Source organism: Talpa occidentalis, unplaced genomic scaffold (genome assembly GCF_014898055.3).
Source record: "Talpa occidentalis isolate TD23 unplaced genomic scaffold, MPIMG_talOcc4v2.1 talOcc4.7, whole genome shotgun sequence".
Lineage (NCBI taxonomy): Eukaryota > Metazoa > Chordata > Mammalia > Eulipotyphla > Talpidae > Talpa > Talpa occidentalis.
The window spans coordinates 53,928,871-53,956,821 of record NW_023605083.1 but is presented as its reverse complement, the minus strand read 5'-3'; the positions used below and the strand labels follow the sequence as shown (position 1 = coordinate 53,956,821).

The 27,951-nt window shown below is 45.1% G+C and overlaps 1 protein-coding gene across 1 annotated transcript in view; it reads left to right on the top strand.

Annotated features, from left to right (window-relative positions):
- Nucleotides 1–27,951, top strand: part of GABBR2 (gamma-aminobutyric acid type B receptor subunit 2) — a 332,908-nt gene that overhangs the window by 95,060 nt on the left and 209,897 nt on the right. The window contains exon 2 of the mRNA XM_054689021.1: nucleotides 10,518–10,655. Coding sequence (XP_054544996.1) covers nucleotides 10,518–10,655 — 138 coding nt within the window. The remainder of the gene's footprint in view (nucleotides 1–10,517; nucleotides 10,656–27,951) is intronic.

Here is a 27,951-nt window from a genome sequence, read left to right as displayed (position 1 = left end):
TAATAGGACGTGCTTCATGGGGTTGTTGTGAGGGTTAAGTGAATTGCTATGTGAAGAAATTAGAATTGTACCTGGTGCAAGTAAATGCTATGTGAGGGTTTGCTGTTTTATTATTATTGCTAGTCTCATTTCCAAATGTATTATATCAGTAAACATTTCTTGAGTATCTATGCTGTTCAAGGAATTTTTATATGTCACAGGGATTTACTTGTTTCCCTGAGTTCTTACTGGGTGCTCAGAAAATGTTTGAATGAATAAATTTCAGTGGAAAAACAATGTATTGTATATTTGATTCAGTTGGCCATGGTGCTGAGCTATTTTTTTAAACATGATTTAGCAATAATACATATAAAATTCTGTTCTTGGGCTCAGAAAGTCAACCACAGAAGAAGAGCAGAAAGGGGGAGACTTAAATGGCTGGAGAAGCATCTTGGGTGTGAAAGGTCTATCAGTTTAAAAATGACTTTCTGTCTTTATAAAAGCAGCATGTGCTTTAAAAAACTCAAGCAAAGCAAGTACGTACCAAAAAATAAATAAATAAAGAGGGGCCTCCCTGGTGGTGCAAGGGGCTAAGCACCACACTGTGAAGCAATCCGCAGCCTCTGCAGCATGAGTTCGATCCCCGGCCAGCCAGGGAGACCTTTCCTGTCTCACCCACTGCTCCCATCAGCAGTGTATTTTGGCCAGTCTGCCTGTTTTGTTCCCCACTCTGTCTCTGGTGAATCTTCTTACCCCCTGCATCTCTGACCTGTACCCCAACTCTTGTATGCATAAATAAATAAATCTTAAAACAGAAACAAAAACAGAAACAAAAAAGTAAAAATATTCAAAATTTAACCATTTTTAACCTTGGATTCCTCTCATTCTAGACAATCCTCTATGCAAATATTTAAGTAGAAAGATAAATAGAAATAATTGTGTCAAATGAGGCTATGGCATGCTACTTAAGACTGATGCTATGTTTTATTTATTTGAATGAAACAAGGAAATAAGGAAAAGTAAAGCAGAAGCAGTTGTTCAACATTAAACAATGTTGCCTTCACTACAGAAAATGTTTGTTTCTAAAATGTCTAAGGGTAATAACAGATTATGGAAAGCAGCAAGGTTAGAGTCCTGGCTTTTAAATGCCAGTTTTCAATTTTAGATAGTATTGATTCAAGTCCTTCTATGGAAGGACTTTTTTCTTCCTCAAAAAGAGTCGTAGATGTTTGTTGTTGTTGTTGTTGTTTTTACCAGATTGGGCATGCTTATTTAATAGTTTTTATTGACAGAAAGTTCTGTATGCAGTAGGTGCCAAATGAAAGGACTGTAGTCTGAGACGACATTAACGGAAGTCTGTGTTAGGAATACAGAGAGATGATCATTTCATTCAGTTTAGTGTTGTAACTAGAGTACTCTGAATAAATCAGTAATGAAAAGACAGACAACCAAATAGAAAAATGGGGAAAGTCATCAGTCCAAAAGAGGAAACACAAACAGCCTATACACAGAAAAAGATAACTTGACCTTTTAGTAATCAGGAACATCCAAACTAAAATGACATATCAGAAACCCACAAATTTGGCAAAATCAAAGTTGGGATAGGGAGTAGTGAGATTTTTAAATACTGCTGGTGGGAGTGTAAATGGTTAAAAACCACTTTGAGAAAATGTGGGAAACCTTTAGCTAGTCCATGTCTAAGTTTATAACATAGAGAAGCCCTGCATGTGTGTGCCAGGAGACACATAAAGAAATGTTCAGCCATCTCGCTTACAGTAGCAACCAAACAAAACACTGGAAACAGCCTAAGTTGTGTACCCCATTGAGATGGGAGTTAACAAATAAACTATGACATCATCATACAATGGAATACTATGCAGCCATGAAAATAATGGACTTTAAGTATATTCAGTAACTAAAATGTCATGAACATTGTGAAACCATCAAGTCAAGTTTCAGACATAACATACAGAATTTGTCTTTTAAATGTATACATGCTTTAAAAATCCAATTAAATAACATTACATTTAAGGAACACTAGGGAACATAATGTTATTTAATTATTATAATTATTATATGTGTTAAATTATTTAACATATACATATCATTAAACAATAAAAGAATAGAAAGGAGAAGGAGGTATAAACATAAATCAAAATACAGAAGTTTTCTCTGGATGAAGGAGGAAGAGTTTGTGCAGGGTGGACAGCAAGGGCCTCAACATAAGCTGGGCTCTGGGCATACTCTATGTACATGTTACTATTCTTCATACTTATATGAGTGAAATATTTCATAATAACAACTTCTTATTTAACATTAAACAGTACTCTGAAGTGATACTGCCTAGTATTGGATCCTCACCCTTTATGACCTTAAACAAGTTATTTAACTTCTCTGAATCTCAGTCTCCTTCTCTGTAAAATGGAAATAGTAGTAGTCCCTTCCTTATAATACCATCATGAGGAATAAATAAGATAACTGATGCGAAGTTCTTAGTGCCGTGCCTAACACATAGAGAAGGTACATATGTGTTGGCTTGTGTTACTTCTCTGTATGGGGCAGTTGGAGGTATTTGGGGGTGCATCCTAGAAATCCCTCTCCTCTGACAAGAAGGGGGGGTTGAAACCACATCATATGGGGATTAGAGGAGCTCAGGGTAGTTTAGATGAAAGCATGTCTTGGAGTCAATCTCTAAAACGTGTAGAGATCCCAGGTCAGATATCTTAAGGAAGAGCAGAGGAGGGTAATGATCTATGAGGACCCATGGCCCAACCTGGCTGCTTCCCATTTTTGTAAATAAAATTTTATTGAAATGTAGCCACGTTCATTCATTTATGTATTGTCTGTGGCTGCACTTGTGTTATAGAGGGTTGCGTTGTTGTAACAGAGACCATATGACCAACGATGCCTAAAATATTTATTGTCTGGCCCTTTACGGGAAATGTTTGCTGAACTTGCCTCTAGAATGAGAATTTAGAACAGAAAGTGCAAAAGAAGAGTGATTTCAAGACTGACAGAAGAACTATTCTCACGAATGTGAAGGAGTGAGCCCCCTGCCCCTGGAGGTGTGCAAGCAGATATGAGTGTCCCTGGAACAGGAGGCACAGATAAGGGCTTTAGTTCAGAGGAGGTTGGACAGGTTAGCTTTTAAATTCTCCTTCAATTTTGAAATTCTGTACAAAGTAATTCTCAGTTTCAAATTGGTTGTTATTAACTCTGACATTTTCTTGGCATTTTTACATTTTAACTCACTCTCAGCAACATTTTCTTTGAAATTTTAAGTCAAAAAAGTATTTTAATTCTTTAAAAATGAGATTTAAATGAAAATGGATTTTTTCCAGAGCCCCACTTTTTCATTTAAAAAAATTGATTTTCATGGTTTTTGGATCTATTCCCATTTGTAGGTGCTGAGTTTTAAGAGCCTCTCTGTGCCAATTATGATTTTTCTGTGACAAGTCCGTCCTTAGCGGGAAGGAGAAGCCATTGGAAATGAAACAGTGAAAGGGAGGCTGGAGGTTGCAGCCATGAGCCACTCTAGTTGTGGAGTGAAAGCAAGAGGACACACTCTGGACAGAGAGTGGAAGGGAGGGCAGGCGCTGTTGCTGAGAGCCTCCGGTGCCCCGCCTGTGTCCATGTGGCTGAGCTGCAGACCAGAGGCTGTGGACGGCCTGGAACTACTGCCTGGAATGTGCACTGTGATGGAATTACCTCCCCTGTCTGTGGCCAGGCCCACCCTCTGAATATCCCCTGGTGGTGAGTGGGGGAGGGACAGGAGTTGCTAGTAGAGGGAGGTGGAGATAGGAGGAGAGCGTGATCCAGCTGCCCTCAACTTTCTTCCAGGTCGCAAGAGCCCACCTTAGAGAGACCCTGAGAGCAAGTCATCAAAAGCTCACAGACAACTTGCCATAAATAATTTCTCAAAATGATCATTTTGCGCAGTATCCAGTTCACTAAAAGCTGGTGGACAGTTGACTTCAATGGGGGGCTAGAAAAGCTTCCAGCATATCCCTGGCTCATGCTGACATGGGTCTGAAGTTCACAAGAAAGGGATGTTAATGAACAATCTTTAGGGGAACATCTCTAAGTACAGCATTTAGGAAGGACTGAAATGTGAAATGCTGGTGAAAATTGACTTTCACTGAGCTGGAAAGACTGTTCCTTGGGAAATGACCATGTGATGTGTCTGCAGAGAATTGCTCAGGAAGCTCTCACCCAGAGGGTGTCCCCATTGAGGGGGTGAATGGACCTTGGGTCATCAGGTACATTGCTGTGCGGTGGGTTAACTTCCAGTGAGATGTCTCTAAACCTGTGTGCTCAAGAGTCAGGACCTCCAGGGTTATCTCTGTTCTGGTTTTTCAAGCACAGCTTGCTACTAGCAATGCAGTCCTCTTTCCAAATTAAGTATGATGTGGGACGTTGATGTTGTATGGAGAACAGATAATGGAGAACTGCTGCTTAAGTGAAGGTGAGGTGCCCAGACACTGTCTTGCTGGCCCCAAAACTGTGCTGTTTGAAAACCTCCAGGCTAGTCCAGCCACAGAAGCTAATTCAGCTTGGTTAGTTTGCGAGCCTGTCTGTTGGGACATTAATCACATCAGGTGGGAAGATACCATGTTAGAAATGAAAATAAATGCTATCTAGCACTTAAAATGGATAGCGCTTAAAAACAGAAATGTCCAAGTGATTTTGTTATTCACTGCAGAAGTGCTTTTTTTAGGGGATCCAAGAAAGGATGTTTGAGTCTTTCTCCCCCCTCAGGTCAAAGGTGTTGACCAGGAGGAGGCCAGGGTTAGCAGCCAGCAAGGTGCAATTTCTTCCCTTTACGCACCTTCCTTTCACAGGGTGAGCTGAGCTCTCTGGATTGCTGACACTGCCTTGAACTGGGGACCTCCAAGCTTTCCCCCAATCCTGGCAGGACAGTGGACAAGCCCCTTCTCTCTAGCCTGTGTCTGCATCTGAACAAGAGGATGCAGGACTGGCCAGATCAGTGATGCCCATGCGTCTGAATTTCATACACCAGTAAACCTGAGAGAAATGGAGGGCCAGGAAGCATGGAACAGACTAGATTGGAAAACTTTTTGTTTTGCTGAATTAGGACATTAAAAACAAAACCCTCCTGTAATATTATAACAGGAGGGTTATAATATTCACTCACTGTAGTATTATAACAGAAAAACATTTCAATACCATCCAAATCATAAAGGAACCTATCTAAAAATTAAGGTTAGTTCTTTATTATTCTTATTATTTTTTACTTAGTGAAGTACCCTTGTTTTACATCCTTGTCACTACTTTGATAGTAAAGGATTTCCCCCCTCAAGTGTAGTCCCCATTGCTCTCCCACCACTAAAGCCCTCAGAGTTCTCCACCACAGTCCACTGTGCTCTCCCTGCCCCCCCTCCTTTTCTCCATCCCCCTCTGGATGTCTCAGATCTATGGTCAGCTTTCAAGGGTTGGCTTTAATGTGTGACCCTTTTAGTTTCTCCCCATTCCACATGTAAGTGACACCATCCAGTATTTATCTTTCTCCTCCTGGCTAATTTTGCTTAGCATAATCCCTTCCAAAGGCTAGTTCTTTAAATGGAATACATTTAACTTTATGGAACCCTGACTGTCTCATTCTTATTTTTCTCACATTACTTCACTGTTTAGTTTGCCGTTGCTGCTGTAACAGGATACCAGAAATGTCAATCGACACCCCAATTTGTCTCACCATTCATGGGCCAGCAGTCCAGGCACCGGGTGGCTCTGGCTCCGAGGGTCCTCTTCTCAGGGTGTCACAGAGCCCATGCAGGGTGTCAGCTGGGAGGGGTCCTTCTCTGGAGGTTTGATTCATTCAGATTGTTAACAGAATCAGTTTCTTGCGATTGTAGGACTGAGAGCCTACAATCTCAGTCAATGGACTCTTCGATTCCACTCTACTACCAGTCATTAAAAAAAAAAAGAAAGAAAAGAATACATCACCAGGGCCTCCCCTGGTGGCGCAGCGGTTGAGCGCTGGGCTGCGAAGCTGCCAGCAGCCTCCGCAGTGCCGGTTCACTCCCCAGCCAAGGCGAGGGTCCCACATGGCGCGCAGACCTCTCCTGCCGCCCACTGCTCCCCTCAGCAGTGTACTTCATCAGTCTGTCTGTTCTGCTCTCCGCTCTGGTGAATTCTCTCACCCTCCCGCACTTCTGACTGTACCCAGTGCTTGTATAATAAATAAATAAATCTTTAAAAAAAAAAAAAAAAAAAAAAGAATACATCACCAAATAACTCTGCTTTTCAAGGCTTGTGGGATGACATTGGGCCATTTGGAAAATGCTTTGAAGTCAATTGATTAGTAACCTCAATTGCATCTGCTAAGTCCCTTTTGCCATGCAGCATAACATATCCAGAATGTAATATTCCCTTGGGGGAATATAATACCAAGTGTAATCGCCAAAATTCCGCACTCAACCTGGTGAACGCCAAGTCAGATAAACATATGTACACTTGGGAAGAGTCTTCCAGTTCAAATACTAGTTGCCAAAGAGTCTCCTATTCTTGAATTGACATATTCAGAAGTTGTGTATTTGTGAGAAGCTGGAATACCATTATTAATACTCTTACACTGATTAAATTCTGGGGAGATGTTTGCTAAACAAACAAATATTAATATGTTCATTGTTGCTAATACTATTTTAATATGACTTTGATTATAAATCCTGTGATACTGTGTTATCATTGTCATTAGCTACAGATTAGAAAACAAGCTAAAATTATAACAGGAATATATTAAAATGGGAAATGATTCAGTAAATCATAGTAGGAACAATTAAAACATGAACTGCTCTGTTATATATGCTTATGCTCCACTGAAGGTAGAAAGCGTGGCTTTCAATCAAGAACAGAGACAATTACTAGAGGGTCCCAAGCAACAGCTAGAACTTAATCCGTCTCCTCCTTTTTCTTCCTTTTCCTTCTTCCTTGTCTTCTTGCTCTCTTGGCAAAAAAATTAACTTGACCAGTTTTAAAATTAAATGTAAATTTACAAATGGTATTCTTTCTGGAATCTCCACTGGCTACAATGCAAACTCCCTGGCTTGGCTTTCAGAGTCCTCATGCCCCTTGCTGTCATCACTCAATCTCAAGCTCCCTTGCCAGAGTCCTTCCTGGCCTTCCCCAGGGCCCACAACCTGAGCACTGCCCACTACCTGACAGAGCCACTCTGTCCCTGCCCTCCCAGATGGTGAGCTCTGTCTGAGGCCAGGCATGTCCTAGGTTTACATTTCTATCCCTGCCAGCACCCACAGTGGGTCAAACACAGAGTCTTTCAGAGAAAAGGAGAGTGAGCAACAAATCCTAACCCACTATGGTCCCACCTTCTGGCCAATTTGGGGAAGAGAAGGTGGGAGCAGAAGGACTAGGGAGGATATGATAATGAGAGAGGTAGAAGCAGAAAGGGAAGAGAGAAAGCAGATACGCGGACTCCTCCTGAGTCCTTCTGGAAGGACTGAGCTCTGGAGAGACAGCAATGAAAACAGTGACAGAATCTTGTGCCCAAGGGTTTGTGTTCCAGCTGAGAGGTCAATCAATATGTAGGCAAACAGAAAATTGACAAGATGATTTCAGATCATCTTAAGAACTATGTTAGGGCAATAAATAGGGGGGCATATTATAGAGTGACTGCAGGTGGGGACCATTTTGATAGGGGAACAGTGATGACTTCCTGGGGCGGTAACAGCTAAGCTGAAGCCTAAATGATAGGGGTGAGCCCTGCCAGGAACCAAGCGAGAATTCCTGCAAAGCAAACAGCAAGTGCAAAGGCCCAGAGGCAGGAAGGAAATTGCTTTCAATTTCAAGGAGCAAAAAAGGGACTAGTTCTTTGTGAGCAAGGAGGGGAGAGAAGGGTTAGCTGGGTCAGTGTGGAGGCAGCTGTTTCTCATGGCTTTTTTTATCCATTATAATAAGAAGGTTAGGAATTTTATACCAACTCTGTAAATAAAACAGATTAGTTACTATGTGACCATTTAGCCTAACAGAGTATTTTTTACATGCTCAGGGTCATTATTGAGGGTCACCTGACTGGGGGGAATATAAGCCCAAACATTTTATAATTCTCTAAACTTGGTAAGGTGGGTTGATTTTCAGTGATTTTCTCTTCTATCCCAAAAGATTATAGTCTAATTGTGCTAAAGGGTATTAATTTGTTGTGTATATCATTTTGCAATCTTATTTTTTCATTCACTATAGTAATCTCTATTTCACAAATTTACCTTTGAGGCCTACAGATCCATTTATTAATAGATTAAATAAAACCTTGACATGTAACCCTAGTAATTTTCATGAAAATGGTGTTTTTAACTTGATGAGAATTATATTCTGGTAGGAGTTTAGGTTTTAAGTGCACACCAAGCAGGAGAGTGAAAAGGACTAATTTATGTTTGGCAAAGACCCCTCATACTGCTAAGCAGTGAAGGGGCTTCCCTCTGGCCGGAAGGGAAGCAGAAGCCCCGGCAGCAAGCAGTGGCTCTGTGCTGGGGACACACAACCACAAGGCTCTCAAGAGAGGTGGAGGTGGGAGGTGGGGAGTGAGCCCCCCTGGCTCCTGACATTGAAGTTTGTCCTCCTTCCGTTCCACGTGGGGTGCCAGCACCTGTCCAGCGGGCTGTTTTCCTCTCTGGCACCTGAGCTCCTTGACGGCGCTTTGAGTGCTTTTGTTTCCTCCCCAGCCAGCCTGGGCTGAACACACACTCAAGTGTGTACTGAATGCATTCTCTTCAAATTCAGTTCTTCCTTTCCTCTTTTTTTTTTTTTTTTAAGATTTATTTATTTTTATGCAAGAACCGGGGTACAGGACAGATGCGTGGGAGGGTGAGAGGATTCACCAGAGACAGAGCGGGGAGCAGAACAGGCAGACTGATGAAATACACTGCTGAGGGGAGCAGCGGGTGAGACAGGAGAAGTCTGCTGCGCCATGTGGGATTCTCCCGGCCAGCTGGGATCGAACCTGAGCTGCAGAGACTGGGGACAGCTTCACAGTGCGGCGCTCAACCACCTGTGCCCCAGGGAGGCCCCTTCCTTTCCTTTTCTTGAGGGAACATTAGTTTAGACATTCTCTGAGTTTCAGTTGCCCAGATTTTCATGTCCGTGTCTGTGTATGCTGTGTTATGCTTATCGCCAAAATTCTCCTGTCCACCCCTCACCATCCAACTGACCCTTTTTCCCATCACCCAGCCCACTCCCCACTGCCTTTCTGGCAACCACTGCTTTGTTCTTGTAGTCTAAGAGTCAGTTGCTGTTTTGTTCACTCACTTGTTTTATTTCTTTAGGTACCAGTGAGTGAAATCCTAGGGTGTTTGTCTTGCTCCGTCTGACTTATTTCACTAAGTCTGTACAGACTGTAGGTCATCGTGTTGTTGCAAGTGGCAGATTTCCTCTTTTTCCTTAGAGCTGAGTAGACTCCTTGTGTATCTGTGCCACTTCTTTATGCAGTTCTCCACCCGTGGGCACTCCAGCTCTTGGCTATTGTGAATAATGCTGGATGGACAAGGGGGAGGGTGCCACCTTTCCTTTTTTAAATTGTGACAAAATATGTGTCCCATAAAATGTACCATTTCCACCATTTGGAAGGGTCCAGGTCAGTGACATTAAGTAAACACACACTACCGGTGACAACTTCTGGAGCATATTTATATTCCCAGACTGAACCTATGTCCCTTAAACAGCAACTCCAGTTCCTCCTTGCCAGCGTCCTTCCCAAGGAATATTCTATTCCTTTGTCCATCAGCCTAACTGCTCTTGGTACCTCATATACGTACAATGGTGTCTCCTTAGTTGACTGATTTATTTCACTTAGCATAATGTCTTCAAGATTCATCCACATTGATGCACATAGGAGTTTCCTCCCCCCTTTTAAGGCTGAGAAATATCCCATTGAATATCAATAACACCATTTGTTTATCTCTTCATCTCTTGATGGATATTTGGGGTGTTTCTACCTTTTGGCTATTGTGAATAATGAGCACAGGTACAATTATTCCTTTGAGTCCTGGGTTTCATTTCTTTTGAATCTCTACCAGAAGTGGAAGCTAGATCATGCAGTAGGTCTCTTTAACTTTTGGGGAACCAATGAACTGTTTGCATAGTGGCTGCACCATCTTACATGCCCCGCAAGCAATACCCTAGGGCTCCAATATCTCCACAACCTCACCAACAATTGTTATTTTCTGCTTTCTTGATAATCGCCATGCTAATGGTATGGATTCTTCTTCTTTTTAAAATAGAAATGACCAAAATACCTCACCCAGAGGTATTTTGTAATGCTTTTGTGATCTGAAAGGAGATAGCTGGGGAGCCACAGGCCTGAGATTTGGGGAGTCTGTAGAGAGAGGAGAGCTAGGATGGGAGGCTCCAAGGTCACGCTTTGCTTCACTTGCAGCACAGGCACAGAGCTGGCCCCACAAACCCAGAAGTTTCCCATGGGGAAGATTTGTTTCTGTGAATCCACCATTGGGCTCTTGCCCCTGGGAAATCATTTCTAATTTGGACTTCTTTTTCTCTGTGTTGTTCCCCAGTGTGATAATGCGAAAGGATTGAAAGCCTTCTACGATGCAATAAAATACGGGCCAAACCACTTGATGGTGTTTGGAGGCGTCTGTCCATCTGTTACGTCCATCATCGCCGAGTCCCTCCAAGGCTGGAATCTGGTGCAGGTAAGGTCCGGCCCGCCTTCGGGGGGCCTGTCTTTGCGGGCCACCAGTTTTTGCAGGAATGGTCCTTTGTCATCATGATCCCTGAGTTGCCCAATCCAGATCACCCCCACTCTCTCCTGGATCGTTTCATAGCTTCTGTCTGTCCCCACCTTGTGGCCTGGTCTCTTCTGGCCTGTCCTAGCGCAGCCTCCACATGGAGAAGAGCCCCAACACACCACCCTGTGCTTGAAACTGTGCAGTGACTCCCTAGCCTCGCTTTCAGGACCATCAGTGTGCAGACTGTCTGTCCAGTGTCGTCTCCTGTCCCTGCCCCCCACTCCATGACACAGCTCCTCCAGACACTTAGCCTTAGCCTTTCCCTAGATGCACCTTGGACCTCCAGGTCTCCATGCTCTGCTCTACTGTTCCTCACCAGAGGGCCCTTTTTCTACTTCTACCAAATCTCCCTCTCGCACTGAAATCCTCTTGTCCACTCCACTGCCTCTCTTCTTGGTTAACCCTTTCCTGGGGCTCTTGGCCAGCTATTCACTCTTTACACTGGCAAATGTTAAATGCCATTGAGTGTCCCAGCTGTGAGTATACAGTCTTTTTTAGGTGACACTCACCAGTGTTAACTGTTACTTGGAATTGGAGAAAGGAGAGTGTAGAAAGATGTAACCATCGGGGCCAAGTGGTGGTCCATGCACATGTTTTACTTTTATCCGTCCATCCATCCTCCCACCTGCCCATCCATCCACCCACCCATCCATCCATCAATCCATTCATCTACCCACCCACCAATCCATTCATTTTCCATGCTCCATCCATCTAACAAATATAATCGGCAAACTATCATATGCCTGGAATTTTGGTAAATATTGGGGATGTATTAATAGCATTGAACATGATAGACATGATCTCTATCCTCTTGGAGCTTACATTCTAGGAGGGAGGCAGGCAATAAGCAAGTATGCAATTAAGTAGTGATACTAAGAGTGAACACTGTATGATATATGTAAGGCTTACTGTATACCAGGTACTGTTCGAGCACTTATATGCATTAACTCATTTAATCCTTATAACTGCTCCATGTTGGAGATGCTGTTATCCCCATTTTATAGGTAAGGAAGCTGAGGCCAAATAACTTGCTTAAGGATCCACAGCTCTTAGGTGCTAGAATAAGGATTTAAACTTAGGCAGTCTAGCCCTTGAAATAAAGCTGTGGGCTACAACAGAAATAAATATGATGGTAGGATATAGTGACTGCTTTGTAGTCAAGAAAGGCCTCTTGGAGGAGGTGATATTTGAGCTACGCCTGAAGGAGCTGGTTGGGTGGATGGAATAGCAAATGCAGACAGTCTGTGGTAGGAAAGAACGTGGCATGTTCACAGAATAGAAAAGAGGGCAGTGGGACTTGAAGGGGGGGGTAGAGGGTCAGGCTGGTGAGAGTGAGAATGAAGAGGTAGGCAAGAGCAGACGATAGGGAGGGGTTTGGTCTAATGCCACTGGCATCAACCCTGCATGCATGAGGAGGTGGGGGCAGAGCCCCAAGTTCACTGCCAGGAGGGGAGGCGGGAACCAGCTATGGCAGAGGTGTGCTGAGGGAGGGGTGCGGTCTTGGGGGAAGGCCACCCACCCAATCAGGGATCATGGAGAGCTTCTCAGAGGAGGTGATGCAGAGGTGGCTTTGAAGGAGGATTAGGCATTGGACAGCTGGAGACGCGGAGGAGAGCACTGCTGGCAGAGGAACTGGGTGTGTAAAGCAGGAGGTGGGAAAGTATGTGGGCTCAGGGAGCAGTGAGTCACTCAAGGTGGCCGGAGCAGGCCACGCTGCCTGTGGGTGGATGCAACAGGAGATGAGGCCAGAAAAGCTACTCTGCGTGCTATGGAGCAAACTGAACTACACAGCTGGGAGCCAGCACTGCTCAGGGAGCAGGGATGGGAGCCTGATGTCAAACCCTGACATCATGAGACCTGGGGCCAGTCACTGAGCTGCTCTGCACTTGGGCTTCCCTTCCCCAATGTCCAGGGGCACATACCACGCCCTCCCCGCCAGGGCCAGCGCTGTCACTCTGAACCTCAGTCCCTCATCTATAAAATCAGGGTAGGAAGAGGACTGATTTCACAGGTTGCTGTGTGGATCAAACAATTAAAAAGTAATTAGAACTATGCCCCCTACATCCTAAGCACTAAGTGTTCCTTGTCTTTTTGGTATTGTCACCCCTGCTACTTCACATTCTTGGCCTTCTCTGCAACACGGTTCCCACCACCTAGAACACCCCACTTGCCCCATGTCCAGTGTGTCAAGTCTTACCCATTCTAAGAGATGCAGCTTCAATGCTGCTTCTTTGAGAAGCCTCTGCAGATTTGGGGGTTTCGTTAGTTGGCTGTGAGCTCCATGGGGACAGACCCCGGTCCTGAGTTTCTCCTGCTTCCCTGGTGCCTAACTCATCACAGACTTCACTAGATGTCTGCTGAATGTTGAGGGGATGGTGGGGTGGAAGGGCCTGCAGATGGACATTCTGATCAGAGATGAGCCATGCTCCCTGGGGAATCCCTACCCAGAGAGGAACCCAGGGAGCTTACTGACCCTCTTACAGCTTCAGTAGAATTGTCTGGAATTCTTTGAAAAGATACAGAAGTCAGCACAATGCTAGAACATCCTGACTTGCCAACCAGAGCTTCCTGCACTCGTCATGAGCAGGACAGTCTGCAGCCTAGAGGATCTGATAAGATAGGGAACTGGGTTAGGAGGGGGGTTGTATTAGTTATTAATTGCTGCCTAACAAATCACCCCAAAATGTAGCCACTTAAGACAATAATCATTTATTATTTCATTTTTCCTATGGTCAGAATTTGTAACCTGCAGGATGGATTGTGTCTGCTCCATGATGCCTATGGTCAGTCAGAAGATTCGAAGGCCGGAGGCTGGCCTTGACTGACTGGTGGTGGAAGGTCTGCTCTCTAGATGTCTCCCTTACCTATCTGGGACTTGGCCCCTTTCCCTGTGAGTCTTTCCATAGGGCTGTTCAAATGTCTTCATGGCAGTTGGCTCCCCTCAAAGTGAGTCACATCAGAGACAAAGACACAGGTGGCAAAGTCTTCTAGGACCTAGCTTCAGAAATTGCATGCCATCTTTTCTGTTGTATATTCAGTTAGCATACAAATTAGTTCTTCGTAGTGTGAGAAAGAGAACTACACAAACTGTGGCGGAAGATGACTGTCGTGGAGGCTGGCTACTAGAGGGTCTAACATCCAGGAGGAAAACAGGATTCAAGTTGCCCAGCAAGGGAAACTTGATATAAATCCCTTCTCTGCCTTGTACAACTCCTATTCATTCTTCAAAACCCTGCATCAATAACACTTCCTCTGTAATGCTTTCCCTGCACCTTTTCACTTTTTGTGCCTCCTATCCTTAGTCCCCAAAGTAAATCAAGTATTCTTTCCGAACATGCCTTCTCATTGGGGGCTATATCCCCCCAAGGGGGTTAAAATATTACTATGTATATCTTATATAAAGCAGAGATATATATGCAGTATATAGTGCATCTGTGGTATTAAAAGTTCACGAGTGGGTGGTATTTGGGAAAAATGTCTACATTTTCTTAGGAGAGTGATAGAAAGTAAAAAGAAGGTGGAGAACATAGTTCTACATCACTTCTATGTTGTGTATGGTATTCTGTTACTATCACATTTTGTGGAAAATCATTTCTTCTATATCTCAGTCTTTTCTGCTAGACGAGCAACTTCTTGGTGGCAGGGCCCCTGTTTTCTTCATCTCCTAGTTCCCAGTGCCTAGCACGGGGTCTGGCACACAGTAGGTCCTCAGTGAGTGCTGAACTGAACGAAGCACAGGGAATCCACTGGGGAAACCTGAAAACCTCCATGGCAGTTTCTCATAATGTGGACTTGACCATGTGGAGAGACAGAGGATTGTGAGAGAAAATGCAGGATCCCTCTGCATTGCTGACAGCCCCTTGGGGGTGACACATGAGCACATCTACCCCTGCGGGGGGCATGTGCTACCAGGCAAGGCCAGATCAAGGGCTGTTGCTGTGCAAGGGTTGGGGAGGGATGCTGAAGAGCTGGGAACTGGACGACGCCAAGGATGAGCCCAGGGGAGCAGATTCCTCTGTCTGTGGAACTAAGCAAGGGGGCCCAAAACGGAGATTTGGACCCTAATGGGGAGCAGTCTTGGTGCCTGATTTCTGCCTCCCCCCACTCTCAGGGAACACAGCCCCGTTGGTTTCGGGTCACATTCAGGGGACTTCCCCCTTCTCCTTGTGAGCTTGCTCGCAGAGATGGGAGATGAGTGGGTCTGCAGTCACCCAAGGAATTTGATGAATCCCTTAACTTATTCAAAACTGGGCTCCGAGACAGAGTTTGCAAATGGGAAAATGCATGTAATTTGTATAATTGAAAAGGAGCTCTGACTGCCCTTTAGGGGAACAATGCTTGCTGGACAGAGACCGTCTGGAATGTGTAATCAGTTGTTTCTGTTTCCTGGTGCTACAAAAATAGGGATTCGAGAAACAGAGGGTGAAAATTCACCCTGGTGCAGAAATTGGTTAAATTTAACTTTTGCCTTTTGCTGGGCTTCTTGATTCATAGTTGCTGCGTGGAGAGGCTAATATTGTTTAAGTCGTGATGTGAGTCAGTCGCCGGCACTTCAGCTCCTCCAACTACATGCAAGGACCTTACAGTGTCCAGGATTGGCCAGGCAGACACTGCCCCTCTCCAGCCCGGTCCCACCAGCCCAGGGGCAAGACCTCAGGTCTGGGCTTCACACTGGAAGGGACCAGCAGGGCATAACCTGGGAGAAGTCTGGAGAAGGTCAAAGTCTGACGCTCGGAGACCAGGGAGGGCTTGTTCAGATGGGAGAACACGCAGGATGCTGGCAAGGAAGGAGTCGTGGCCTCCAGAGCTGCATGGCTCTTTCATGAGAGATTTTGCTGGTTTCCTATGATGTAAGTGGGGAGGAGGGGTGCATTTAGAGGGGAGCAGAGTCTATGCTCCTTACAAACAAACCCTGCTGCTAGAGGCAGCCAGCATCAAGCAAGATGTCCCCTGTTCCTAGGGTTCCCCAGGCATGCCAATGTTGGGGAGATGTAACACATAGAGTAGGCATAGAGCAGTTGGTGGCTTTCAACTATATCGTAAGACGGGGGCTACGGAAGTGCTCGTGTTAATGTGAGGTCCAGGTGGAGGGAGTCATCAGATCCCTCGAGCACTGTGGGCCCCACTTCTTACCTGCACTGTCATTTCAGTACCGGTAGGTCAGGTGACTACTGCCTTTGGTTCCCAGTGACTGGCCCATTTGTCACCCAGACGCCAGGATGTAAGGCGTGCTCACAGCCCATAGGACTGCAGTTTGTGAAGACCTGGAGGAGATAGCAAGGGATCCTGTCAGGGCAAATGTCCCAGTGTCCCCCGGAGGAAGCCCATGATCTGTGATGTGGCAAAAGGGTGCTCCATTGCCTTGCCCTTCTCCCCACCCATCTCCTGCTCCTCCTGCCACACAGGCTATTTGCTCCCCTGCTCTGTGGTCTGTCCTGGCAGGTCTGTGCTTATCCCCCCCAATACAGCGTGGCTGTCCCTTACTCTGTGAAGTCCCCTGCTCCTCCTGCTGTGCTCCCTGCCCCTCCCACTGTGCCCCCTTACCCACAAGCCCCTCCCATGGGATTTGCTACCCTCGGCCCATGCCCGCCCTGGCTTGGAGCTGCCTGAAGCCAAGGTGACCTGTGCTAGGTCTGGTGCAGGCCTAGCTCAGGTGCAGAGCAGTACCTGGGGAGCTGGATGCTGGCTTTTTGGGCCTGAGGCTCATCCCTACTGATGAGGACACTTCATCAGAGCCTGCCCAACCTGGAAGGAACCAGGCTCTCCAATTGCAGTTAGTAAAGGGACACTAAGGACACCTGAAATGGTCTCAGCCTCAGCCCACGTCTCCCTTCTCTGCACTAAATATATTACTTTTTAAATTAATATATTAACTTAGAAATTTTTTTCAGAGATCTGAAGGTGACTTGCTTCTGACCTGGCCCTGCACTTTCTTTGAGTCAGACCTCCCACCAGCCTAGCCTGTCTTTCTGAAAGCCTGAGGCCTAGGGGGAAGCAGGATTGGGAGCTGAATGGGGAGGGTGAATAAGAGGCCCAGGCAGAGCCCAGTGGAGGGTCCTGGAGGCACAGTGAGAAGGGATTTGACATCCTCAGAGACCAGGACCCAGCTCCTTCCTTCCTGGAGTGAGATGATAGCTGCCTCAGCTTGCGGACAGAAATAGTCTAGCTGATGAAAATAAAGTCAGATTCCTGAAGGGATAAAGGGCCGCTCGCAGGAAAACGCAAACACTATTTCGTCAAGAACCATATCCCGCAGAGCCTGTCCTTTAAAAAGCAGCCGCAGCCGATTATTAAACTGTAGCTGTATTTTCCTGGCACCCTCCCAAGCCTCCCTCCGCAGCCCACCCGATCTCCCGGCCTGCTGTGGCACCGCCTCGGGGACTTTCAGTTGTGTGACGGGTGTCTCCTTGGAGAAGCTCCTGCAAGGGCGTGGGGGTGAGGAGGGCACATCAACAGAAGAGTGCCGACTCTGCGCCTGTGTAAGTACTGGCAACCACGTCCCAGCACATCTCAAACTTGAATTCTGAAAAATCTAAATCATGCCTGGTTTTGACATTTAAAAAACAAACGAGTGAAAACCTCTGAATCGGGCCTCTGGCCATTTAGTGCATCCCAGCCCAGCGCTACGTTGTGGTCAATGTGCTTGCTTCGTAGGAACCAAAGTTGTGCCCGGTGCTGCTGTCTTCCAAGTGGTTATCCTACTGAAGCTGTGGGTCACCTGAGAAGTCAACAGATTCTTTCTTACTTAGCTGTGGGCCATGGAATTGGAGGTAGATTCACAGACAGGTGGAGCGGGGAAGGTCTTGGCATTATGGGGTCCGGTCTCCCCATTCCATAAACTGGGAAGCAGAGCCCAATGGGAGTATCCTTGTCCAAATTCTCAGTCACAGCCAAGCTGGCTGCCAGGGCTCACTGGCCAGGGCTCTGTGACACATACCCTGGTCTCCTGTATCTCTGTCAGCCTCACTTTCCTCTTATATAAAATGGGAATAGCAAGCCAGCCTTCTGTTTTTGCAGTCGTGAGAATCAATAAAGGCTCTTCCTTTTTTTAAGTGAAAGCACTTGTCTAAGATAGTGAAAGCACTTTTCTAAGATAGCAGCTGCTGTTTCTATGATAAAGAGTCTTCCACTAGGAGCAGATCTCTGAAATACAGCTGCGGGAGTTAAAAAATCACCCCCTGCTTTGCAGAGGCAACCAAAATCATCTGCTCTGGCCCTGCAGACCCTGAAACTGAGGCCTCAGGGGCAGGATGGGGCCTCTTCAGTAAGCCCTCAAAATACAGAGTCTGCCACTCAGCCCCCACATCAGCCACCCGACCAGAATTGCGCCCTGGCGAGCCTACATGGCTGCCAAGCCCTTGCGTAATGGGTGATGAGACTATGGACTTGATTGGAACCATTTAGGAGTGGCCATATGATTAGGCACAGCTGGAAACTTCTCTGCTGCTGCTGCTGCTGCTGCTGCTCTCGAAGAAAGAGAATGGAGGCCAATAATCCAGGGCAATTGAAGCTTTTCATGGTGCTGGTCTCCAGAGGGACCATTTAGCACATTAATAATCGATGAGATGCTTCCACCTTATGGATTTGTAAGAAAATGGGTGGAGGAGAAGAAAGGGAGTGATATTAAGGGCATACACTATGGGCAAGGGGAGTGGGTGAGTGAGAGCACAAGGATGGGGGTCCATGGATGCACCTCCTGACTGTGCCATGATACAGGGAGGCCCAGTTCTGAGAGTGGGTGAGCCTCATGCCTGAGGTGAGGGGAAGGCTGGTAGCTTTTGGTTTGAACACAAATGGGTGGGTGGAAGTAAGGTCCCTCAGAGGGATCCTGAAAGCACCCACCTATCTTCCAGGAGAAGGGGAGACACTTCTCTGTTGTTACTCATTCACTCATTCCTTCATTCATCCATTAACTCACGCTCATATTTATTTATTCATTCCCTCATTCAACAAGGGCAGCGTCTGCCATATATGCTCTTAGGCTCTCCCAGACCAGTGCAAATCCCACCGCTCCGTGCTGGCCCCCTGGGCAGGTGGGCATAGCAGAGAGGCAGTTTGATGCAGTAGCCAGAGCAGAGGCCTGGACTCCGGAAGCGCTGGGTTATTGTCCATCCTCTTTCTCTCATTGTTGGCAACGGCTTGGGCCAATAGACAACCTCCTGGAGTCTCGCTGAACTAATCTGTGATATGGGCTAACCAAATCTACCCTTCGGGGATCATTGGAAGCATCAGATAGGACAGGGAAGATGGAGCAGGTGGAAGCACTTTGCAGACTGTAAACCCACTACAGATTAAGGTTGATACTACCATGACTGATGCTTTTGCGATGAGACACACCGGCCAGGTCACCAGCAGGGAACTCCTTGAAAATTTATGTCTCCATTTGTCTCCATATTCAAAGTTGTGTGGAGGAAATGAACTATCACAGACCATGAAGGTGATTCGGAACAGTAAAATTAAAACAGAGAACCTGCCGAAGAGACAAAATAATAAGGTGCTCTTTCTGGTTGAGTTTTCACAGAAGCAGAGGCGAAGAACGGCATGACGCAATCGAATGCCTGGCAGTTCCCAATCTATTCCTGCCGAGGACCCAACCCATATCTCTCCTGTCCATCTGGTGGAAGATTCAATTCAAGGTTCTGACCTCCATTTTTAATTCAAGACCATGGTATCTGAAGTGATATCAGTTCCCAGCGTGTAACTCCAATGGCCTCATTGTTTATGCGCCTTTCACCACCGGCCACCTCAACCCCTTTCTGGAAATATGCGGGGTGTTAATAATTCATTCTAAATAAATAAATCACTCGCACTACTTACGGTACAGCTGATGCTGCTAATCAGGGGCAGAACTGCAGGCTACACTGAATTGAGTCTGGAATTTTGAGTCTGGAGGAGTTGAAAAAGTAACTCTCTCCGGGGGGATAGGTGCTCGAGGGGTAAGATACCAACCTAATATGGTTGTTGTGTGGGTGGAAATAAAAAACACGGAGCAGGAAATGTGGACAGAACAGTCCCAGGCAAATGGGGACGAGCTGGTCCCCCTGACCCAGCCCAGTACCCCCGGAGGAGCCTGGCCTCTATGTGCTGCCAGGTGACTAATGTGCTTCAGTGGGCGAGAACCTGCTGGGCGTTCAGAGGCTGAGCCACCCCAGGAGAAGACTGGGTGACTCCTGATGCTAACTGGGGATCCAGACACCAGAGAAGGGCTGGACTGGGCAGTGTTTTCCAAACAGACCCAGTGGAAGGGCCATCAGGTGGGAAAGAGTGAGGATGGTGCTGGCTTAGCACTTAACGATCAGACTCCCAGAGCCACTGGACAGCATCTGCAGGAAAACCTGGGAAGCTGACTTGTTTGTTTTGTTCAAAGGAAAGATTTTATGTTTGTTTATTGTCTTAGTACTGCCATAGTACAAAGGGCAATCTAAAATGGATTGTCTTTCATGTTATTGCCATGTATGGGCTGCGTCCAGATGTGGCCTGGGTAATGCAGAAAGGGGCACTACAATGCCAGACAATAGAATGTGGCCAAGAGCTTGAATCAAGTACTAAACTCATGACCAGCCTATGTGATTCTGGTCAGTAAGATACGTGCTCCCACACCAGCCAGAGCCCTGAAAAAGCCTTTACATTGCTCCTTTGTTTAAAAAAACACAACCACATGAATCTGCAGCTAGATTGAGGTGGTGGTTGCGCTATTCTGCAAACATACTGAAAACCATTGACTGGGACACTTCATCTTTTTTCATTGAGAAAGCTTATGTTTTATTGAGGTGACCTTGGTTTACAACACACGCCATACAGATGTGTCGTCACACCAGGCCCATCACCAAAACACCCCTGGTCCTCCACCATTGTTGGGTCCCCTCTGCCTTTGCTCTCCACACACCAACCCCATGAGCTGGACACTTATTCTCACTTCAAAGATGAAACAATTGAGGCATGGAGAGCTTGAGTGTCTTGTGGATTGCCAGGACTAAGGGGCTCCAGTGTCCACCCTAGCAGCGTCAAGTGCACGGCCACTCACACTACCCACTGACTCTTCATGGCAGTGCCGAGGGGAGGAGAGCAGGCATCATACTAGCTAAGTCAGATTTCTAGGTTTTGTTTTAGTTTAGTTTTTTCTGTTTCTTTGTTTTGTTTCTTTATATTCTACCTATGAAGGGAATCATCTGGTATTTGTCTTTCTCCTTCTGCCTTATCTCACTTAGCATAATCCCCTCCAGTTCTATCCATGTTGTCTCAAGACTTCATCTTTTTTTGTAATAGTTAAATAGTATTCTGTTGTGTGTGTAGACCACAGCTTCTTGATCTCACCTGTCCTTGACACTTAGGTTGTTTCCATAACTTGGCTATGGTAAACAGTGCCGCAGTCAACAGTTCATAAATCCCTTGAAAACCCGAAAGCTACAGGCGCATTACTAGAATCTCATTCAGTCATTAGTAACTACCCAGTTTGTAATTATATCATATGAAAATGTCCCCCGGGATTTGGCCTCTCAAGTTTGCAGGCTTTCATTTGCCCCTGCCAGGTTCCAGAAGCAGGAATGGCTGCTGACTTTGAGGCTATTCAGACTCTGGAGTCAGCATAGGAAACATCTACTAAATCAGGCCTGGGATCTACTTCCCAGATGTCAGAGTGAATGTGCAGATGTGGTTGGTGTTTTTGCTAACTCTGGACATCCCTGCAGTCAACCTCAGGGATCTCGATGACTGTGTGGCCCGGAGCACATAGAAGGGATCTGTGGCTCCAAATAAGGAACAAAGGTCTTGGATCAAGGTGAGGACACCTCATTTCCCATCCTGGCCCCGCCGTCTCCCAGCTGAGTGGCTTTACACCACCCCCTTGGTAGTCTGTGCATCCTCATCATAATTCCTCTACCTGCTAGCAGTCAGCTGCCTATGAAAGGTAAAAGTAGGAGAGGGGCAGAGATGTGGCACCAGCATCTCTGTTAGTCCCCACTTTGTTCGCTCCCTCATACTCAGCGCTAGGGCCTGCTCGCTGCAACTCGGGTGCCTGTGCCCAAGCTGTTCCACCGTAGGTGCCTGCTGTTCCCTCCTCACCTGGCCAAGTGCCCTGTATTTTCTGATGTTCAGTTAACATGTTATCTTCTCCAGGAAGCTTCTCCGGTCTTTCCCCAGCCTGCTCCCCAGCAGGAGGAGATACACTCCCCCCACCCCATTACAAGTTCTTCACTCAGTTCACCTCTGCCCTCTGCAATATATGACAGTCTCTGATGAGATTACCCATCACCCTGGAAACTCGTTCCGGACAGTCCTTTCCTGCCTGAGTCTTTTCTGAATCCCCAGGATCCTCCCACAGATTCTGGCACTGAGTAGGTCCTCACATGTCATGAATGGACACATCTGGATGGCCTGGAATAAAAAACAGCTCACAGTACAACTGGCCTACATTTCTGTGGTCTTGGCTGGTTGGCGCTAAACACTGCACATAATCAATGAATTCATTTATTCCACACACCAGCCCCATGAGCTAGACACTTATTCTCACTTCAAAGATGAAACAACTGAGGCATGGAGGGCTTGAGTGTCTTGTGGATTGCCAGGACTAAGGGGCTCCAGTGTCCACCCTAGCAGCGTCAAGTGCACGGCCACTCACACTACCCACTGACTCTTCATGGCAGTGCCCAGGGGAGGAGAGCAGGCATCATCTTAGCTAAGTCCATTTTCAGAATGAATATAAGATGCAAAGGGAGCAAAGACTTGCCCTGCTTCCTGCTTTGAGCAGACCGCTGACTGAGATCTTCCCGCCTCACACTCATGCAGGCACATGCATGGGCACGTGCACACACACATACAATTTTAAAGTGGTTACTCAACCTGTAACTTGTATATATATATATATATAAAAATGGTTCCCTTGAACTCAGAAAATAGATGAACTGGCTGTTGGTGAAAATCAATGACTATGCTAAGTATTTCAAGCATCTAGTACTATAGTTCTGTTCAGGGGTTTGATAACAAATGGGTTGATTTTTTTTTAATAGAGCATAGGCTTCTTTGGTTTTGAATTATACAGAAGGCTTTTGCTTTGACTCCATTTACTAAGATTAAATAATTCACTATTTCTGTGATACAGAGGTGGTGCCTTATACAGTGGGAAGTGCCAGGCTTGTGAAAAACAATCCTAGATTAGATGAGTAGTATTTAGATGTTAAGGCCAAATGCCAATATAAGTTTAATTTTCTCAAGTTTCCCAAGTTCCCCATCCAGCTATGACCTAGCACAGGCCTGGTGTTGAGGATGGGTGTTGGCTTTGTGGGTAATTGAGAGCAACTCCCTTCTTTGTCCTGGTGTCTTCTGAAACTCCAGGGGCCATGGAGTAGGGGGCACGTAGAGCCTAGAATAGGGGGCATGTAGAGCCTCAGCTCAGCAAAGCAGCTCTGGCTCAACCCACCAGCCGACGCTTGCAAAGAGGCATTTTCACTCGATTCTCAGTTTAAACACCACTTCTTTGGGAAGCTTTCCCAGCCAGCTCACTGCCTTCAATAGACGCAGCCAAGGCATCCTCTCCCTGCCCTGCAGCGTCATCCTGTGTTCAAGGTCAAGCTGCTTGCCTGACGACTGTCAGCTAATGGGATGGCACCTCCTTTGTGGCAGTTGGAACCCCACAGTCTAACATATGACCTGGAGCCCAGGAGAACCTCCAGGGATCTTTGGTTTTGTTTTGTTTTGGGTTTTCGCAGTGTCTCCTCTTGTGTAAGCAGCATTATGGTATTTGAGTATATTGGATCCATCATTTACCAGAATCATGATGGGATTCCCAGACCCACAGGGAGTTTGCATTAGTCAGTGTGGTATCTCCTGTGCACTGCTGGTGGCACACCCAGTGACTGTAGGGGAGCCCCAGATGAATATTTTATGTCTCTTTATTTACCTTTACACTGTCTTCTTAGCAAGTGATACTGAATTTCCATTCATGGCATTTAAAGGAAAGGAGGAATCAATTTAAAGGAAAATGCTGAAGAATTAATGATACGAGTGGTATATGGATTTGGCAAAATCAAGAAATAGGCAAGTGATGAGGTCTGAGAAATGGGATTGCAGGTTCGTTAGAACCATATTCCAGTCATTTGCAGACATGAGTTTTTCCTGCAGACAGTGTACTAGCTGCCTTCCTGGTGGTCCCATCCTCCCTCCACATTTCCTTTCAATTTTTTATTTTGAAAATTCTAAAGCCAGCAAAAAAAAAAAAAAAAAACCCTAGAAGAAAATACCACGCACATCCCATACCCTTCATCTAGATTGGTTACATTTTGCCATGTCTGCTTTCTTCTCCTCTATCCCCCTGCCTACCACCCCAGCTCCTCCCACTCTCCCCTCCCGACTGCCCTGCACATACACACTCATTTATTTGTTGAGACACTTCACAATAGTTTGTAGACTTGAAGACACTTTACTCAAAATACATTGGTGTGAACCCTCTGAAATCTATTGTAGTCTCTTACATCACTACCATATAGTTATCACCTCTAAAATATTCACAGTGATGTGATATTATTACTAATATACAGTCCATATTCAAATCTCCCCAGTTGTCCACCAAATATTCTTTTTCTCCTTTATTGGAGGGTGCAAGGAGGCCATTAAAGAGCCGGCCGGCCAGCACGCAATGCATTTGCTATGCCACGTTTCATCTGGTGCATTCTCCCTACTTTTCTTCTTTGGCTTTCAGGACATTGGCCTTTTGTGAAAGGCCAAGCCAGTTGTTTTATATGATGCCCACAAGTCTCAAATCTGGTTTTGCTGCATTTCTATACTGTGTTCTTCCCAATGCATTGAGGCAGGAGCCCACGTACTGATGATGCTGAATGTGATCAGTGGGTTATGCTGGAACCTGCTGGGCTCATTCTAAAGTTACCTTTTCTCCTCAGTAATTATTAACTAACCTGTGGGGTGTGGCTTTGAGACCATGTGACCATCCTGGTTCTCCACAATCTCGTACCCACTGGTTTTAGTGTCCATCTGTCCTTGCGTGAGTCTCAATTACATTGTGGCTGCAAAGTGACCATTTTGAATTCTGTTCTTCCTTCTATTTTTAAGTTGGCTTTCTTCTCTGTGGAACTGTTGCCTTTTTTGTCTCTTCCTTCCCTCCCCCACGCCCTCTCTTCCATTGGTTTGCACACTTAATATCTTATGTGTCCGAAACCTGAAATCAGGCATTTTTCCACCTCTTTTGGGTGAGGAATCATACTTGGATCCCAAGATCTGGATGATAGTAGTGCACACTGCTACTGGGGTTCACCGTTTTTAGATATTTTTCTCCCTGGACTGAGGAGATAACTAAACAAACAAGGACAGTCTATAAGTCATGTGTCTTGGATTCCTCAAAAAGTTAATGCAGAGGGAAACCAGAACAATAGAAAGGCAGGGACTCTTCTCAATGAAAGAGACTGAAAAAACATCACAACTAAATGCAAGGCATGTGGATTACATCCTGAATTCTGAAATTGTAAAGGGCATTTTTGGAAATTGAAGAAATCTGAATGTGGACTGTACATTCGATGATACTGAATTACTATTCATTTTCACAAGTGTGATAATGACACATAATGACATAGGAGAATGACATTCTTAGGAGATGAGTTGCCAGCCATTTAGGAGCAGAGTGTCAAAATGTCTCTAAGTTAATTTCAGATGTTTCAAAATCAAAAAACTGCATGTATGTGTGTGTGTTTCTGTGTATACTTATGTGTTTCTGTTCAGATCTCATAAATCTTTCGCCTTTTACTTATGTGTATATGAATGTATTTATGAAGATAGAGGAAAATGGATGTGGAAATGGTAAATGGTGAAAGGCATATAGTGTTTTAAGGTAGTGGTGCTTCAATTCTTTTGTTAGCTTGAATATTTTCACAATAAAAAGCTGCAGCTGTGTTGGGGCAGGAGGACCCTTTAGTTGGACCAAAATAAAGATGTATCCAGAAGTCCCTTTACAGTTTTTTCTCATTATATTAGCAACTTAATATACTCTTAAGTCTTTATCTCATTTTTTGGCCTTTTCTTGCTTAATTTTATTTTAAAATATATGCAACTTTTCCATGATTCTATAGTAAAAATTATATAACAAACAGAGAACTCTTGGATCTGATCAAGCTCCCTTCTGTTCTGTTCCATACTGCTCCTATAGATAACCCTTTTTTTTTTTATTAGTTTTTCACTTTATCCTTTCAGTGTTTTCTTATTATGAATGTGCATGTATTTATTCCTCTTCCTCCTTGTTACATAAAAGGGAGCATACTACATATGCTACTCAGCGCTTTGCTTTTTTTCACTTAGTTTCCTGGAGCTATTGTTGGTTGTTCTACAAGACAGTCCTTACTCTTCACAGCTGCATAAGCTTCTTTATGTGACATATTCTGGATGGCACAGGCAGCCAGCCCCCTACCGGTGGACATTTGGGTTATTTCCAGCCTTTTGGAATAACCTTGACCACGTGTCATATTATTGCCAGTGTAAGTTGGGTATGAACTTCCAGAAGCGGGATTTCTGGGTCAAAGGGAAAATGCATCTATAATTTTTCTAGAAATCTTTGTTGAATGAATGAGAAAACTAATGAATGAACTTGATTAAGAAGAGCGGAAAGTAAAAGACTAATATCTAAATGGAGACATAAAACAACTAGACTAAATCTCTTTGTGAAAGAGGCGGGTTTAAATCCCTTCTGGCATTGTTGTCTCAGTTCAGAGATTTTCATTTTCTCCCTCAAAGGGAAGAATTTTTCCTGGGTTTGTAAATTAAAAGTAGAATTACAAAATCATGAAATTTTGGAGCTGAAATAAAAAGTCTCCTAGTGCCGTCTGCATATTTTAACAATTGGATCCTGAGATCCAGACAAAGAAGAGGGTCTGTAGAAAGATGAGGAAAACCCAAATTCAATTCAAATCCATCCAGTTCAGTAAGCAGTTTTATCACTTTGTGATAAAATATGCTTATTTTTAGTTCTTACTGAGAATCTGATGTAAATTTGTGAACCAAGAGCCCTCAAGACCCCCATAATGTGACATCTCCCGCTGAGTGCTCTTCACGTACATGGATTTTGTTTCACATCTTTTGGGTTATTCCAGGGTATTAAAATCCAGGTATGGTGATAAACTGGATCAGGTGGAGGGTTTCACTGGCTGCGTGCCTTCTGGGGAGGATGTGGTCATGTTTGCTGAAGGTGATCTGAAATTACATAACCATGGCCTGGTAGTGTTCTGTTTTGATTCCGAGCCGGCAGCGTGGACCAGCAAATGAATTTAGCCCAGGCCAGCTGTGGACTTGGGCTGGGAGCCTGGCAAGCCCCTGGTCTTCCCTGGGCCTCGGTGTGTGAAATGAGGAGTGGGAAGAGCCTGAAATGGCAGATAGATGAGTGGCATTGGTGTCATTACTCTCCCTCCTGTGCTAATTGCAGATATAACTAATTGGTCACCACAAGCTCCTCACTGACTTAATCCACTTCTCTCGGCCGCCACTGTCAGCCCCTGGATGATGTCGCGTAGACTCAAATCTATTTACTGTCTCCAGCTTGGATGGTTGCTTAGGCTCACTGGATAGAACACCAGATGTTCACTTAAATTTGAATTTCAGATAAATAAAGAAGAGCCCTTTCAGACAAGTATGTCCCCAGTACTGCTAAATATTGAAAACCTCATAGGCCTTTCCCACACTTATTTCTCCCTTTTTCTGTGGAATTTATTTCATGTGAGAGATCCACTCTCTTTTTAGTACTTCTGATAGGGCTTCTCCAGTGTGCAGGTAAGTGTGTAACTCATTGTGTTGTTTAAATTCACATCATGCCTTGATTTTAATGGCAAGTGATAGAGACTTGAATAAGAGACTCTTATTTCTGAGGGCCGTATATTTTGTAAGACTTCCTAACAAATCTGTTTCTCAGCCCTTTTTCTTTGTATATTGCTTTCCCAACTTCTCCAAGTCTTCCACTTGTGTTATTAACTTCTTCAGTATTTTCCTTTAAATTGACTCATCCTTTCACTTAAATGCCATCCATGAAAAAAATCAGTATTATTTACTAAGATAGTAAATAAAGAGAAAATGTACCTATTAAGATATAAAATATTTGTCTGGAGCCCCCCCAAAAGTCATTGGGTGTCCCACCAGCAGGCCATACTACTCTGACTAATGCAAACTCCCTGTAGGTTTGGGAATCCCCTCCATGACCCTGGTATATAATCTCTAA